This window comes from Oncorhynchus clarkii, unplaced genomic scaffold, assembly GCF_045791955.1.
Source record: "Oncorhynchus clarkii lewisi isolate Uvic-CL-2024 unplaced genomic scaffold, UVic_Ocla_1.0 unplaced_contig_178_pilon_pilon, whole genome shotgun sequence".
In the NCBI taxonomy this organism is placed as follows: domain Eukaryota; kingdom Metazoa; phylum Chordata; class Actinopteri; order Salmoniformes; family Salmonidae; genus Oncorhynchus; species Oncorhynchus clarkii.
Window position 1 is genome coordinate 151141 of NW_027261109.1, and position 15543 is coordinate 166683.

Consider the following 15543-nt stretch of genomic DNA (forward strand, 5'->3'; position numbering starts at 1 on the left):
TCAATGACACTCTACAGGCCTACAGCGTTCTCTCTTCTCTGCATTAACCCTTTACACTGACGAGGACATTACTCATCCCAACAAGGGACATTTGGAGGACAGAGTTACCAGAACTACCAACATCCTAGACCAGTGTTTCCTAACGTCTTTACGTTACTGTACCACCAACTGAATTTAGCTCTGCCCGGAGTAGCCCAGAAGTGCCCCCCATTTGCAATTTACCAGTAAGCCTATGTTCTCATGAGTCTTCAAGTACCCCCTGTGGATAGACCAAGTCCTAGTACCCCTGGTTGGGAACTACTGTCCTAGACAATAGACAAATTCAGTTGACTTTTGATAAGTGCACAATCCCTCTCTGAGTTGGAGCAATCCTCATGACTTCTCATCACTCTGGGTTGGAGGTGATGGCGAGATGTATATGTGTGTGTGTGTTCTCTCGGGGCTCTAGCCCAGCGGTCTGTGACCAGGTGAAGGCTTGTAGTGATTAACTTGTTTGTTATTCCCTCATCTCCATTTAGCCCATGATTAACACCCAATCAGAAAGCATGATTAACATCCAATCAGAGAGCTGGTTTAAAAAAACAGAGTTCATCTTTAATGTTGTAATAATAAGGGTACACGCTCCCAAACTGCCAACAAAACAGATAAACACACACACACCGATACATCTCACCTCCCCCTCCCCCCAGCACACATTCACATCGATAAAAACCCAGCACACATACACACACACACACACAGACACACACCTATACATCTCTCCACCAACTTCCCAATCTCTCCTGGTGTCTGTGTGTGTGGAATTAGAGCCTATTTAAAACCAACCCCGCGGTCTCATTAATGAATTAAGCCTGAGTGCCGGTGGCTCCCGGTCGGTGGTTATCACTGCAGCTCAGGACACATGGTGTCTCAATAACAGAATTACACTACCCCACCACAGGGCTCAGAGAAGGAGGTGGGAAGGGATGAGGGGGACTGACTGACTTGACAGCTTTGAGGGACAGACAGACAGTCATACAGACAGAGAAACAGACAGATGGGGAGACAGAAGAACAGTCCTCCTGTGTGTCCAGAAGCCTGATAGTCTCCTGGTTTAAATCACTGTGTTTATGAGCTGCTGAGAGCCCAGGTGGTGATTGGGGGGGGGGGGATCCGTTCACCACACTCAGTCTCCCACCACCTCAGCCCACCCTCTCCCACACTCCTCTCCCCGTGGCTCCAGTGTGTGTGTGTTCTCTCACTGGTGGTTCCAGAGGGCTGCTTTATCTTCCCCTCCTAGCAGGGTCTCTAAATCACCGTGGTAACAGCCCTCCTCATCTCCTGCTAATTCCTCTGCTCACTGAAACATTGACTGAACACACACACACACATTCACAAACACGTATCTCTACTTTTCCACTCCTCTCTCGGTGGCATTGCATTTGCAGTGGGTAGATGACAGTTGGATTTGGAGTGTGTGTATGTGTGTTGGACACCTGCCTGATACACAACAGTCTGGTACAAAAGAGAAAAAGAAAGAACTTGACAACAAAACAAGCAGAGTTGGTAAACCAGATGTGTCCTCTGACTGTTTTATTAAGACTTGAGGAATGTCAATAAGAGCTCTTCTAGAGGTTAGTAACACAGACTGACCAGCAGACAACATGACCTTCTATGCTACACACACACACATAATGACCAACACACAGCATCATCTCCTAATAACCCAGAGACCGACAGCAACAGTAATGTACAGGCCAAACATTCCCTCATTGTGAAAAGTAACCAAGGTCTGAAAGGGCAGAGGAAGTGGCAAACATCCTGCTTATCGATCTGTGGCTGCCAACTGGCTAATGGCGCTCGGTGGCATGCGCAAACACACAGCAGCACGTCTATCACACTACAGATCCATCCTAGTGGTTTTGTAGCTCTTGTTCATTAAGCCCTTGGTCACCCCCTCACACACACACTTCTGGAACCAAGGGCCGGTGCTGGTATTGTTACGAGAGGCCCCGGGGCAGTATGGGTAAAGTCCTTACTCTTTTGTTAATTGGAGCTGAGATTCCATCCCTTCATTCCCTCAGCAACCCCTCCTGGAGGAACAATGACTAATTGTCTAGAGTCCTCCTCAGTCAGCGTACCTCTACATTACCCCCCCCCTCCCCAGTCTGTCCTCCAGTCCTCAGTAACCCCTCCTGGAGGAACAATGACTAATTGTCTAGAGTCCTCCTCAGTCAGCGTACCTCTACATTACCCCCCCCCCCCCCCTCCCCCTCCCCAGTCTGTCCTCCAGTCCTCAGTAACTGTATTTTATCCCTACATATCTAGCCCTTCCACCTCTACCTGGCTATAGTTGCAGTAGGATGAAAATGCACCAATGAGATGCTGATCTCAGGTCAGTTCTCCATTCTTTGGTTAGGATTTAGGCAGGGATTGAGAGAAGGTAAGATGATCTAGATGTGTCTAAGGGCGACTTCTACCGAAAGCTGCTCCGCTAACGCACCCCAGCCCAGTTACTGCTCCAGCAGAGGTGTCACTGGGTCAGCCTGAGGATGTACCCGTGCAGCTGGTCTGAGAAGGCCTCCAGGGAGAACTTCTCCTGAACCCGCCTCCTGCCGGCCTGGCCCATGTCCCTGCGGAGCTGGGGGTCTCTGAACAGCTTCTCCATGGCCAGGGAGAAGGCCTCGGCCGTGGGCTCACACAGGAAGCCTGTCTCCCCGTCACCTACACTCTCCAGAGGCCCTCCAGACCTCACAGCAATGACGGGACAGCAGCAGTACATGGCCTCCACTGGCACTATCCCAAAGTGCTCTCTGTTGGGCGTGTAGAGAACGCATGCACTGCCCCGCAACAGCGCCACCTTCTGGCTGTCTGAGGGAGAGCGCAGGAAGGTGACAGAGTCCTCCAATTCCAGCCGTGCTGCTAGCTCCTTCAGCTCAGCGTAGTGCTGGACATTCTCAGCAACACGGCCGTCGTACCCCCCTGCCACCACCAGGTGGATTCCTGCCTGGTCCCCTGTGGCGAGGCGGGTCTTCAGGGAAGAGAGGCCCTCCAGGGCCAGACCCAGGCTCTTCTTCCTCTCATAGCGGTTCAGAGACAGGAAGAGGCAGGACACACCTTCAGGGATCAAGCCCCCCAGACCCTGCTCTAGCTGCTCCTCAGGGGGGCTGTCAAAGCTGTGTGTGTTGAGGGAGGGATAGAGGACGTCGGTCTGGACCCCATCCAGGGAACGGAAGGTCTCCCTAAAGACCACTGCGGTGAAACAACTGTTCACCAGCACCTGGGACAAGAAACAAGAAGGATCAGTCAGTGATATCTCATCAACAAGGTCAGAGAAGAGAGCTCAATTGGGAAAATCAAAACTAGTTTCCATTGAAATTAAATGAATGAAACTGTTGGTATTTTCTACTCTTAAATCTAATCCTTCTTTCTCTGGTTCTATACTCTCACCATATCAGCCATGCCCGTGGTGAGTTCCTCCAGTCTGTCTATGGGGGCGCGGTAGAGCTTTTTCAGAGCTGAGCCTCTCTGGGTCAGGAGCTGGTCTGGGAAATGACAGTAGAACAGAACCTTTTTCCTCTGACGAGACAACCTCAGGACTGGGATACACACCGACACCTGTAATAGGAGAGAGAGTAGGGTTGTATCTACTACAATCACAACTACAGAAAAAGTGAAAGCAAAAAAAGACAAGTGTGAAGGTGAGAGTCAAAATGAAAAGGTAACCTAGACCTTAGTGCTGCTTTTGATTCCATCGATCACCACATTCTTTCTTTTGGAGAGATTGGAAACCCAAATTGGTCTACACGGACAAGTTCTGGCCTGGTTTAGATCTTATCTGTCGGAATATATCAGTTTGTCTCTGTGAATGGTTTGTCCTCTGACAAATAAACTGTAAATTTCGGGTTTGTCCTAGGACCACTATTGTTTTCACTATATATATTGTACCTCTTGGGGAATCAAAAACATAATGTTAACTTTCACTGCTTTGCAGATGACACACAGCTGTACATTTCAATGAAACATGGTGAAGCCCCAAAATTGTTAGAAGCCTGTGTTTCAGACATAAGGAAGTGGACCACTTTCTATTGTTTTCACTATATATATTGTACTGACAATTAATCTTGATGGTTGTATAGTCATCTCAAATAAAACTGTGAAGGACCTCGGCGTTACTCTGGACCCTGAATGAACATATCAAGACTGTTTACACTTTAACATTGCAAAAATCAGAAACTTTCTGTCAAAAATGATGATATATTAATCCATGCTTTTGTTACTTCTAGGTTAAACTAGCTGCTCTACTTTTGGCTACCCGGATAAAGCACCAAATAAACTTCAGTTAGGATTCTAGCAGCCGTATTTAGCACTGACTAGAACCAAAAAAATTGATCATATTACTCCAGTGCTAGCCTCCCTACACTGGCTTCCTGTCAAGGCAAGGGCTGATTTCAAGGTTTTACTGCTAACATACAAAGCATTACATGGGCTTGCTCATACCCATCTTTCCGATTTGGTCCTGCCGTACATACCTACACGTACGCTACGGTCACAAGACGCAGGCCTCCTAATTGTCCCTAGAATTTCTAAGCAAACAGCTGGAGGCAGGGCTTTCTCCTATAGAGCTCAATTTTTATGGAATGGTCTGCCTACCCATGTGAGAGATGCAGACTCGGTCTCAACTTTTAAGTCTTTACTGAAGACTCATCTCTTCAGTGGGTCATATGATTGAGTGTAGTCTTGCCCAGGAGTGTGAAGGTGAACGGAAAGGCTCTGGAGCAACGAACCGCCCTTGCTGTCTCTGCCTGGCCGGTTCCCCTCTCTCCACTGGGATTCTCTGCCTCTAACCCTTTTACAGAGGCTGAGTCACTGGCTTACTGGGGCTCTTTCATGCCGTCCCTAGGAGGGGTGCGTCACTGACGTGATCTTCCTGTCTGGGTTGGCGCCCCCCTTGGGTTGTGCCGTGGCGGAGATCTGTGTGGGCTATAATCGGCCTTGTCTCAGGATGGTAAGTTGGTGGTTGAAGATATCCTCTAGTGGTGTGGGGGCTGTGCTTTGGCAAAGTGGGTGGGGTTATATCCTTCCTGTTTGGCCCTGTCCGGGGGTATCATCGGATGGGGCCACAGTGTCTCCTGACCCCTCCTGTCTCAGCCTCCAGTATTTATGCTGTAGTAGTTTGTGTGTCGGGGGGCTAGGGTCAGTTTGTTATATCTGGAGTACTTCTCCTGTCTTATACGGTGTCCTGTGTGAATTTAAGTATGCTCTCTCTAATTCTCTCTTTCTTTCTCTCTCTCGGAGGACCTAAGCCCTAGGACCATGCCTCAGGACTACCTGGCATGATGACTCCTTGCTGTCCCCAGTCCACCTGGCCGTGCTGTTGCTCCAGTATCAACTCTTCTGCCTGTGGCTATGGAACCCTGACCTGTTCACTGGATGTGCTACCTGTCCCAGACCTGCTGTTTTCAACTCTCTAGAGACAGCAGGAGCGTTAGAGATACTCTTAATGATCGGCTATGAAAAGCCAACTGACATTTACTCCTGAGGTGCTGACTTGCTGCACCCTCGACAACTACTGTGATTATTATTATTTGACCATGCTGGTCATTTATGAACATTCAAACATCTCCACCCGGCACAGCCAGAAGAGGACTGGCCACCCCTCATAGTCTGGTTCCTCTCTAGGTTTCTTCCTAGGTTTTGGCCTTTCTAGGGAGTTTTTCCTAGCCACCGTGCTTCTACACCTGCATTGCTTGCTGTTTGTGGTTTTAGGCTGGGTTTCTGTACAGCACTTTGAGATATCAGCTGATGTAAGAAGGGCTATATAAATACATTTGATTTGATTTATGCTGAAGTGAAGAGAAAAAATAAAATTTGACGGTGTGTCACAAACCTGATCACAGAAGACCACGTCATACTCTACTCCACTGAGGAAGACCAGGTAGAGAGCTACGTAGATCATCCTGAGGTAGGCACACAGGGCATGCAGGTACCCAAACACACTGGTGGGCAACCAGTCACCCACACACACCTGGAGATGACAAACAGGGTCAGATAGGAAAACAGTGCGAGTGTGTTTGTGTGTGTTATAACACTGTTATTAGATTACACTGTTATAGACACCCACCACGTTCAGGTCTGGGTCCAGTGTCTCTGAGAAGCAGTGTGTGGGATCATGGTGGGCCGTCCAGATCTGAACACTGCAGCCGCGAGAGCGTAGAGCTACAGCTGCATCCACCACCAGCCTCTCTGCACCACCTATACCCAGGTCTGGGTGGAGAAACACCACCCGCACCATCCTGGAGTAGACAGACAACATGTTTAAAGAAGCCTGATGACACTGACAGGTTGACAGGTGCGTCATCAACATGGGGCTTGTTCAGAAGGGTCAGACAGTATTAATACATTTAATACAACGTTACAGAATGGAGGACATTATTGACATGGCAGAGAGGTGGATTGTTTAGTCTACAATGCCACAACCCATAGAACGTTCTCCTGTTGAATTGGCTAAGCTCCATAACATCAGCTAACCGTGATGTTGTTGAAAAAGTCAATAGATATCTCTAGCCGACAGCTACACTAAACACAGTGAACATAGAGCTTATATCAACCTGAGAGTAGCTAGTATCAGAGACCAGCTAGTATGCATTCGTTACTAATTCAGTGTGGACGTTGTCTGTCATAAACTTTACCTTTCACTCCTTGATAATGCAGTCTGTCCAACTTGTGTCCAGGAAACAGTGGTCAATTTACGAACACTAATATGCAACTGAGCTTACTAATCGACATGATGGCTCAAATGTTCAATTAATTTACAACGGCAAAATCCCCCTGTGTTGAACCAAAATAGCGTCAGATGCCACCCTCTGGAGCACGTCGCTTCCTATGAGACACGTCACCTCTCTCGGCACGCACACTTTTCATTTGCCTTTCGTTAAAACTCCAAAATTAGATTAAACAAATTAGAAATTAAAGTACACTTTTTTTAATAAATAATTTTTACCATGAGATTATATATTAATCTACAATTTGTAATAAATTGAATCCGTTAGATGTCAATTATGAGCTTCTTGGTTCAGGCTTGACATAGGGCACCTAAAATGGTCCTTCGTTCTGTAATCGTGTCCTTTTTAGACGAGCGTCATCTTTCTTGGATTCCTTCTGAATTTGCAGCGATTTGTGTACATCACTGCTGCCCTTTTGACGTGGACTTCAGTTCGAAGAACAGTTGAAGTTTTCTTCTTTAGTTGAAATCCAAAGTACAACTTAAAATGGTAAGAATTCTATAATTTTTCCAAATAATTTATATAATTGTACACCTCTAACTTGGCTTTAGCCAACTGATTAGCTCTCATTCAATTTAGCTAGGCATAACAGAGACATTCAATTAGCCTCTGTTAGCAAGCTAACCTAGTACAATTGCAGGCATGATGTTATAGATTAGTCTTATTTAACATTGCTGTTTTATATTATAATCAATCTTTACCGCCGAGGTGACTGTCAGGTTTAGAAGCCATCTAAGGTAGCTAAAGTTAGTTAGTATGATGATCCATGATCTATTTGTAGACGTGGCTATTTTTCGAATCAGCGAATCTTTATTCTGTTATATGTAAGACAGCCAGACTATCACAAACAATCATTGCAAGGACATGATAATTTAGAAATTACATTTGACTACGCTGTTCATTGCGCTTTAGGGTACTCATCGCTGGTAAAGAGGGCCTCTAGTAGTAGCTAGTGAGCTCCTTTATTATATATATATATATGAGGAAGTTATTTGTGATTATCATTTCAGAGAACCCCACATCCAAAGTGGGTCATATCCAATGGTTCCATTTCTGTTTTATTCTGTAGTCTTAGTATTTTGTGTGTTTTAAAGTAACTGTCTCTTCCTCAGCCTGGACCAGCATCAAGTGCAACTAATGTCGGTGCAGGGAGCCGATCCCCCAGCAAGACAGTGGCCCCCCGCGCAGCAGGATCCACAGTCCGACAGAGGTAATAATAATAATTTATTACATTTCTATAGCGCTTTCATAATCTCAAAGCGCTTCAAAAACAAAATACCAATACGTCATCATGGTGCATGGCAGCAAGAGCCACACACAACCTCACCCAACGCAGAAGGATCTACAACAAACAAACACCAAGACTCCAGTCAGACTCAAGGCATTACATACTGGTACCCTTAACCACCCTCAAGCATCAACAGTACCACCTTGCTCCAACCTATAACACAAGAGTACATTACTAAAAATCAACTACATTTTAGGTAGACTAGAGGATGTAAAATGATTTGGGACCCTCCCCTGTCTCTCTGACACAATACTGTAGGTAGAGTGATGGTGTTTAGATATCCCTCTGAGTAGATACCATGAGATAGATGTTGGTGCTTTAGGCTTAATCAGTATGTAATCAGAGCCTCGCTGTCATCATCATCATTACCCATTACTACCTTATCCCTCATTCACTCATTACCTCATTTAGCCCCCTTTAATCTCAGCGGATGTGTACAGCAGTTATGAATCACTACATCAGGACATTAACTACAGGCGCAAGTCTGAACACAAACTGCTGTAGTAGAGAGAGTTGGGTACTATAGTACTTCTACCTCAAACGGCAGTGTTTCCCCTACATTAATTTAGCAGCGGTGGCCCACTGCTTTTTTTTATGTGTATTTCCAGGGGTCACATTAGCTTTTAGAAATCTGCATTTTCAAAAAGCGGACGAACAAAGAATCAGCGTTTCTTTAAACCACTTAACTCGACTTTCAATACGAAACCGGTGTTCTTTGGATTAGGGGCGTGCAACTAGTTTTACTTCACACAAAATGAATTGGTTCAACACATTCGGCAGGAAAACGTTTTCATCAAATGTCAACAGAAGTGCAACGCTACATGTAAATTGGCTTACAATGGAAAAAGCAAGGTATTTCTTGCAAAAACTATGCATGGCCATATTTCTGATGTTTATAGGAAATGTAGCTGGCTGGATTCTTTCTAATGCTTTGTTTTGAAGGTGTCTGTGATTTGTCATTTCACACAATAATGTTATGGGTTCAGATATGGCTTAGAACTGCACAGTCTCTGCAGAGGCAGTATTTCCTACAGCCTCTGTTTTTACATCTAACCATCTGAGACTCAGGCAAAAAAAACTAATGATCAAAACTGGAGCAAATGAAGGTTAATTGTTTCAGTGTGCAGGCAACTCTGTAAAGGTGTGACTGACATGCTCTCATGGAAATAGCTTGTTGTCTCTTGTATATGATGTTATAGCTCCCAAGTTGTCTTGTATGTGTGACGTCACAGGAAAGCAACGAGCAGTGGCACACGCAGTGCAGGCAGGACCACAGCGTCAGCGGGCGGCACAGGGGGCATGTGGCGCTTCTACACTGAGGACTCACCAGGACTCAAAGTGTGAGTGTATATACACACACAAACATACACACTCACACAAAGTCTCTAGGATTCCTTCAAATGCACACACACACACACACACACACACACACACACGTATCACACACTCACACAAAGTCTCTAGGATTCCTTCAAATGCGCACACACACACACACACACACATATGTATCTCACACACACAAGCTCTAGGATTCCTTCAAATGCACACACACATATATGTATCTCACACACACAACCATACACACTCACAAAGGCTCTAGGATATGCACACACACACACACATATGTATCTCACACACACAAGCTCTAGGATTCCTACAAATCAAATGTATCTCACACACACAATAGGATTCCTTCAAATGCACACACACATATATGTATCTCACACACACAACCATACACACTCACAAAGGCTCTAGGATTCCTTCAAATGCACACACACACATATATATCTTACACACACACACACACAGAGTAGGTATGTACAGTGTTTATGAGGAAGAGCATGAATGTTTAATGGCAGTAAATGAGACTTGGGGGACTGAGGCTAAATGCTGATCAGACCCCAGGGTGTGTATGTTCCTGGAGCCCCCCCCTGCCCCCCGTCCCCTTACAGACACAGTGAGTTCAGCTCCATACTGTTCCTTAACACTGAACACTCCAGCTTTCTAAGTCTGGCTGCTTTCTGACGCTCGGGCCGCTGTTCTATGCCTCCTGGTCACAGTTCTAGACTGAGACCACTACTGACAACGGTTAGAGATCTCCTCTACTCCACACAGTTCCAGTTGTTCTGCTGTAGTTACTGAGGGTGTTGCTCCTGTAGTCCAGGACAGACGGTTGTACGGTGGTATGTATCGAGTGTGTGTGTGTTGAACGCTGGTCTCAGAGCTTCATTAAGATCTACTCAGAAAGGTCAAGTCAATTACAGCCTTCAGAGAGGAGGGGGGTGGGGTTGGTATGGTAACACTCTCTCCCCCCACCCTTCCACTTCAGGGATGGCGCACCTCTTCTCATCAAATCCTCATCAATGAATGCAGAAACACAATAGGACCACATCTCTGCCTCCCAGGCAATGTTTCCCCTAGAATTGATCTAGATGGGGTGTAGAGGCACCCACATCTGCCAGAATGGAGATTTTCAATGAAAGCAATTTGACCAGTTGGGAGCAGAGGGTATCAGTGCTAGACAGTTATGGGAGGCCTGCCCCACCTCAGTAATGCTAGGAGAAACACTGGTCCCAGTTCAATGGTGGTAATTAAGCAATAAGCCACGAGGGGGTGTGGATCATGGCCAATATACCGCGGCTAAGGGCTGTTCTTATCCACAACGCTGAGTGCCTGGACACCGCCGCCCTTAGCCATGATATATTGCCCATATACCACAAACCCCGGGGTGCCTTATTGCTATTATAGACTGGTTACCATTGTCATTAAAGCAGTAAAAATAAAAGTTTTGTCAAACCTGTGGTATTTTTTTGAACCTTTATTTAAATAGGCAAGTTAGTTAAGAACACATTTTTATTTTCAATGACAGCCTACTAACAGGGGGTTAATTGCCTGTTCAGGGGCAGAACAACAGATTTGTACCTTGTCAGCTCGGGGATTTGAACTTGCAACCTTTCGGTTACTAGTCCAACGCTCTAACCACTAGGCTACCCTGCCGCCCCGTTCTGATGCACCACGGCTGTCAGCCAATCAGCGTTCAGGGCTCGAACCACCCAGTTTATAAGGCTGGTTGGAGCTCAAAAGAGCCACCTGTCTGACTTTTGGCTACTTTAAGTCAAATAAAATGGCCGCCGGCCAATTGTCCAGGAGAATAAAAAATCCCATTACGAAATAATGCTTTTTAGCCTATTTATTGATGTAAAACCAGTCGATAGAAATACATTTGACTCGTACATTTGACTTATCAGTCTATAGGTTCATTTGCATAATTTAGTGGAATAAAATTGGCGCTTGCGTGTACAGTATATTCATGCTCCTTATCACGCGTGTAGGTTTACAGTATACTGACAGCCTTTATCACACGTATAGGTTTACAGTATACTGACAGTCTTTATCACGTGTGTAGGTTTACAGTATACTGACAGTCTTTATCACGCGTATAGGTTTACAGTATACTAACAGTCTTTATCACGCGTATAGGTTTACAGTATACTGACAGTCTTTATCACGCGTACAGGCTTACTGGCAGTCTTTATCACGCGTGTAGGCTTACAGTATACTGACAGCCTTTATCACGCGTACAGGCTTACTGGCAGTCTTTATCACGCGTGTAGGCTTACAGTATACTGACAGCCTTTATCACGCGTACAGGCTTACTGACATCCTTTATCACGCGTACAGGCTTACTGCCAGCCTTTATCACCGTACAGGCTTACTGCCAGCCTTTATCACGCGTACAGGCTTACTGACAGCCTTTATCACGCGTACAGGCTTACTGACAGCCTTTATCACGCGTACAGGCTTACTGACAGCCTTTGAGTGTAAAATCTGTCAGTGAGAGCTGCTGCTGCAGCATCTCAAACAGTAAATGTGTAGTCAACGGGAGGCTTCATCAGCACGTCACTCCACTTTGCAATGAGCTGGAGACAGTGAGCTTTTTGAAAACATTTACTTCATTGTTTGAAACCTGAGCGTTTTAATACATATGAGGTATGTTTTACCTTGCTTCAAAGTAGCCTAGTCAAAATCAGACCATATCTGTGGAGGCAATTCCTTTATATAAACTTTCTTTCATTGTCCAGTAGGCAAAGACACAATCCTAGTCATATTATCAACCCATGTAGTTGTTACATATTACATCTCCCCTCTTTCTACATTTCTACTGGATATTTTCATCTGTCACATGAAAACGCTTGCGTTTGACAGTGGTGTTCTCATGCTAATTGCGTTATGGAATGAACATTTGTGCGTAGCCTACTGCCTTTTGCACTTTTCTGCGCTGTAGCCTATGTCTACTGGTTGTATGAATTTGGGCTCTATCTTTCCACAACTGTCTGGAAGAGTCTGTGTTTCTCGACACGCTGACCAATAGAATGGGTAAACTAATAGATTGACAGGCTAGTGATGTTGCTGTTTGTTACTCATCTTGTTGTCTGAGGAAAGTCAATGTGGACAGTTATTCTAACATCAATGTGCACATAACAATTTGGTAAGAAGGACCGCACGTTGCTGCGTGTTCTGTTAATATGAATTAGCATATTTTAAATGTGATTCCAGTCATTCTGAGCACCGTTCGTGGACACCCTAATCCAGTTACGGTCAAATGTCCGGAGGCACGTTTTCCTAATGGAAACCCTGTACAACACTAAGCCCCAGGCTACTTCTCTCTCCTGCTCTCTCACTATATATACACAAGTATGTGGACACCACTTCAAATTAGGGGATTTGTCCAGCACACAGCCATGCTATCATAGACAAACATTGGCAGTAGAACGGCCTTACTGAAGAGCTCAGTGACTTTCAACGTGGCACCGTCATAGGATGCCACCTTTTCAACAAGTCAGTTCGTCAAATTTCTGCCCTGCTAGAGCTGCCCCGGTCAACTAAGTGCTGTTACTATGAAGTGGAAATGTCTAGGAGCAACAACGGCTCAGCCGCGAAGTGGTAGGCCACATAAGCTCACAGAACGGGACAGCCGAGTGCTGAACCGCTTGCAACACTCACTACCGAGTTCTAAACTTCCTTTGGAAGCAACGTCAGCACAATAACTGTTTTTCGAGAGCATCATGAAATGGGTTTCCATGGCCGAGTAGCCCCACACAAGTCTAAGATCACCATGCGCTATGCCATGGTGATGAATCACGCTTCACCATCTGGCAGTCCAACAGACGAAATCTGGGTTTGGCGGATGCCAGGACAATGCTACCTGCCCGAATGAATGGTTCCAACGGTAAAGTTTGGTGGAGGAGGAGGAATAATGGTCTCAGGCTATTTTTCATGGTTTGGGCTATGTGTCTTAGTTCCAGAGAAGGGAAGTCTTAATGCTACAATGACGATTCTGTGCTTCCAACTTTGTGGCAACAGTTTGAGGAAGGCACTTTCCTGTTTCAGCATGACCATAACCCCATGCACAAAGCGAGGTAGATACAAAAATGATTTGTCAAGATCAGTGTGGAAGAACTTGACTGGCTTGCACAGAGCCCTGACCTCAACCCCATCGAACTTCATTGGGATGAATTGGAACGCCTATTGCGAGCCAGGCCTAATCAACCAACATTATTGCCTGACCTGAATGGAAGAAAGTTCCCGCAGTAATGTTCTGGTGGAAAGCCTTCCCAGAAGAGTGGAGGCTGTTCTAGCATCGAAGGAAGTGACCAACTCTTAATTTTCATGATACTAGAATGAGATGTTTGATGAAAAGGTGTCCACATACTTTTGGTCATGTAGTGTATAGCTCCACAAGTGCATACTGGATGGCCCTCAAACTCAACTCTGGACCTGGAAGCCAGTTCCACTGCTTTGTGTCATTGTTCCCCTCTAGTCAGGGACTGATTTAGACCTGGCACACCAGGTGTGTGTAATTAATGATCAGGTAGAACAGAAGCAGCAGACTCTGTACCTCGTTGGGTGAGTTGAATACCACTGCTGTAGGGGATTGGGCCAGTTTGGGATTGTGCCACTGTTTTCTGTGTGTGTATGCATAGTAACCTATGTCTCTCCTCAGTGTATGGGTGATAACCTGCGTGAGTCTCTCCTCTGTGTATGGGTGGTAACGTATGAGTGGTAACCTGTGTGTGTGGTCTCTCCTCAGAGGTCCGGGTGGTAACCTGTGTGTGTGTGGTCTCTCCTCAGAGGTCCAGTACCAGTGCTGGTGATGAGTTTGCTGTTCATCGCGTCGGTCTTCATGCTGCACATCTGGGGGAAGTACACCCGCTCCTAAACCCCGCCCCATGACCCTTCACCCTCAATCCCTGACCCTGTGGCGCAGCTTCTTAACACATCAGACCTGGACCAAACAACCAACCAACCAACCTGAATCCCCAAACAACACTACTCGCCTGTCCCGGCGGGCGGTACAGACCCAATCTGTCTGGTGTTCTCTTAGAGCAGCAGTCTAGTGTCCAACTCAAACTGAACTGCAGACCACCAGTGTGTTGCCCTTGAACACAGATCATCTAGGACTGAATCCTGACATGAGACTCATCTCCTACTGGCTGTTGTAGGTTCTGTTGATGACAATGGGTGATTCCTCTCCAGTAAGGATCAGGCACCTAGTCCCCTCATCAGGACGTCAGTAAGCATCTATATATTTCAGTCTGAATTGGAACCTGTAGATGTTTTGTTAACATCATTTGGACAACATTTTTATTGTGATATTGTACAATAAATGGACTCAAACAGAATTTGTTGTGTGTTGGATGTCCATATTAGCATTTACACTCTGTAAAACTGCTTCATGCAAATTCATGATCCTTGAGTGCCTCTCAGGACATCTTGTCTGCTGCCAATCATGGTCTTTAGTGTCTGTATGTGGGTTTCCCATAGCACTGTATTAGACCATGTCCCAGAGCTCATGTACTGTACACTGCCTTTGGCAAAGTGTAGCTAATTTAGTGTGGATCAATCAATGTCCGTACTGGACAATGTATGGACCAAGGGAGCGGTTAGGTTTTATAGACATCTTTAATATTAGATTTCTATTGAAATGAGCTACTAATTCAAGCGTTACCCATGGCACGGTATGTGACCGGTGTGTAGGTTTCCTGCCAGGTACAGGCTGTATCAGGTATGTTCAGGAGAGCACCAGCCTTTTTCAAACCGCTCCTCAGGGACCCCCAGACATTTCATCATTTTGTTGTAGCGCTGAACTCGCACACCTCATTCAGTTAGTCAAGGGCTTGATGATTAGTTGACTCCACTGTGCTAGCTCTGGAACAGTTCAAGGTATGGAAAGGCCTGGGGGTCCCTGAGGAGGAGTTTGACAAGGCTGGTCTTACACCAGGGCTTCCCAAACTCGGTCCTGGGGGCCCCCTGGGTGAATGTTTTAGTTTTTTCCCAGGCACTACACAGCTGACTCAAATAACCAACTCATCAAGCTTTGATTATTTGAATCTGCTGTGTAGTGCTAGGGTAAAAAATAAATAACACATGCCCCCAGGGGGGCCCCAGGACCTAGTTTGGGAAACCTTTCCTCGACTGCATTAGAAT

The 15543-nt window shown here is 45.8% G+C and overlaps 2 protein-coding genes across 2 annotated transcripts; one reads left to right on the forward strand and one right to left on the reverse strand.

The window, feature by feature from the left end:
* Positions 1 to 1538: 1538 nt before the first annotated feature.
* Positions 1539 to 6866, reverse strand: LOC139404875 (alpha-1,3/1,6-mannosyltransferase ALG2-like). The gene is made up of 5 exons (XM_071147410.1): positions 6672 to 6866; positions 6104 to 6275; positions 5870 to 6007; positions 3430 to 3597; positions 1539 to 3259 (listed from the first exon to the last, which is right to left on the reverse strand). The coding sequence occupies exons 2-5, from the start codon at positions 6272 to 6274 to the stop codon at positions 2513 to 2515; spliced, it is 1224 nt and encodes a 407-aa protein (XP_071003511.1). The 5' UTR covers position 6275; positions 6672 to 6866; the 3' UTR covers positions 1539 to 2512.
* Positions 6867 to 7089: 223 nt separating this feature from the next.
* On the forward strand, positions 7090 to 14738 carry LOC139404876 (protein transport protein Sec61 subunit beta-like). The gene is made up of 4 exons (XM_071147411.1): positions 7090 to 7253; positions 7877 to 7974; positions 9285 to 9392; positions 14188 to 14738. Exons 1-4 carry the CDS (start codon positions 7251 to 7253, stop codon positions 14273 to 14275), a joined length of 297 nt encoding a protein of 98 aa, XP_071003512.1. The 5' UTR covers positions 7090 to 7250; the 3' UTR covers positions 14276 to 14738.
* The last annotated feature ends 805 nt before the right edge of the window (positions 14739 to 15543 follow it).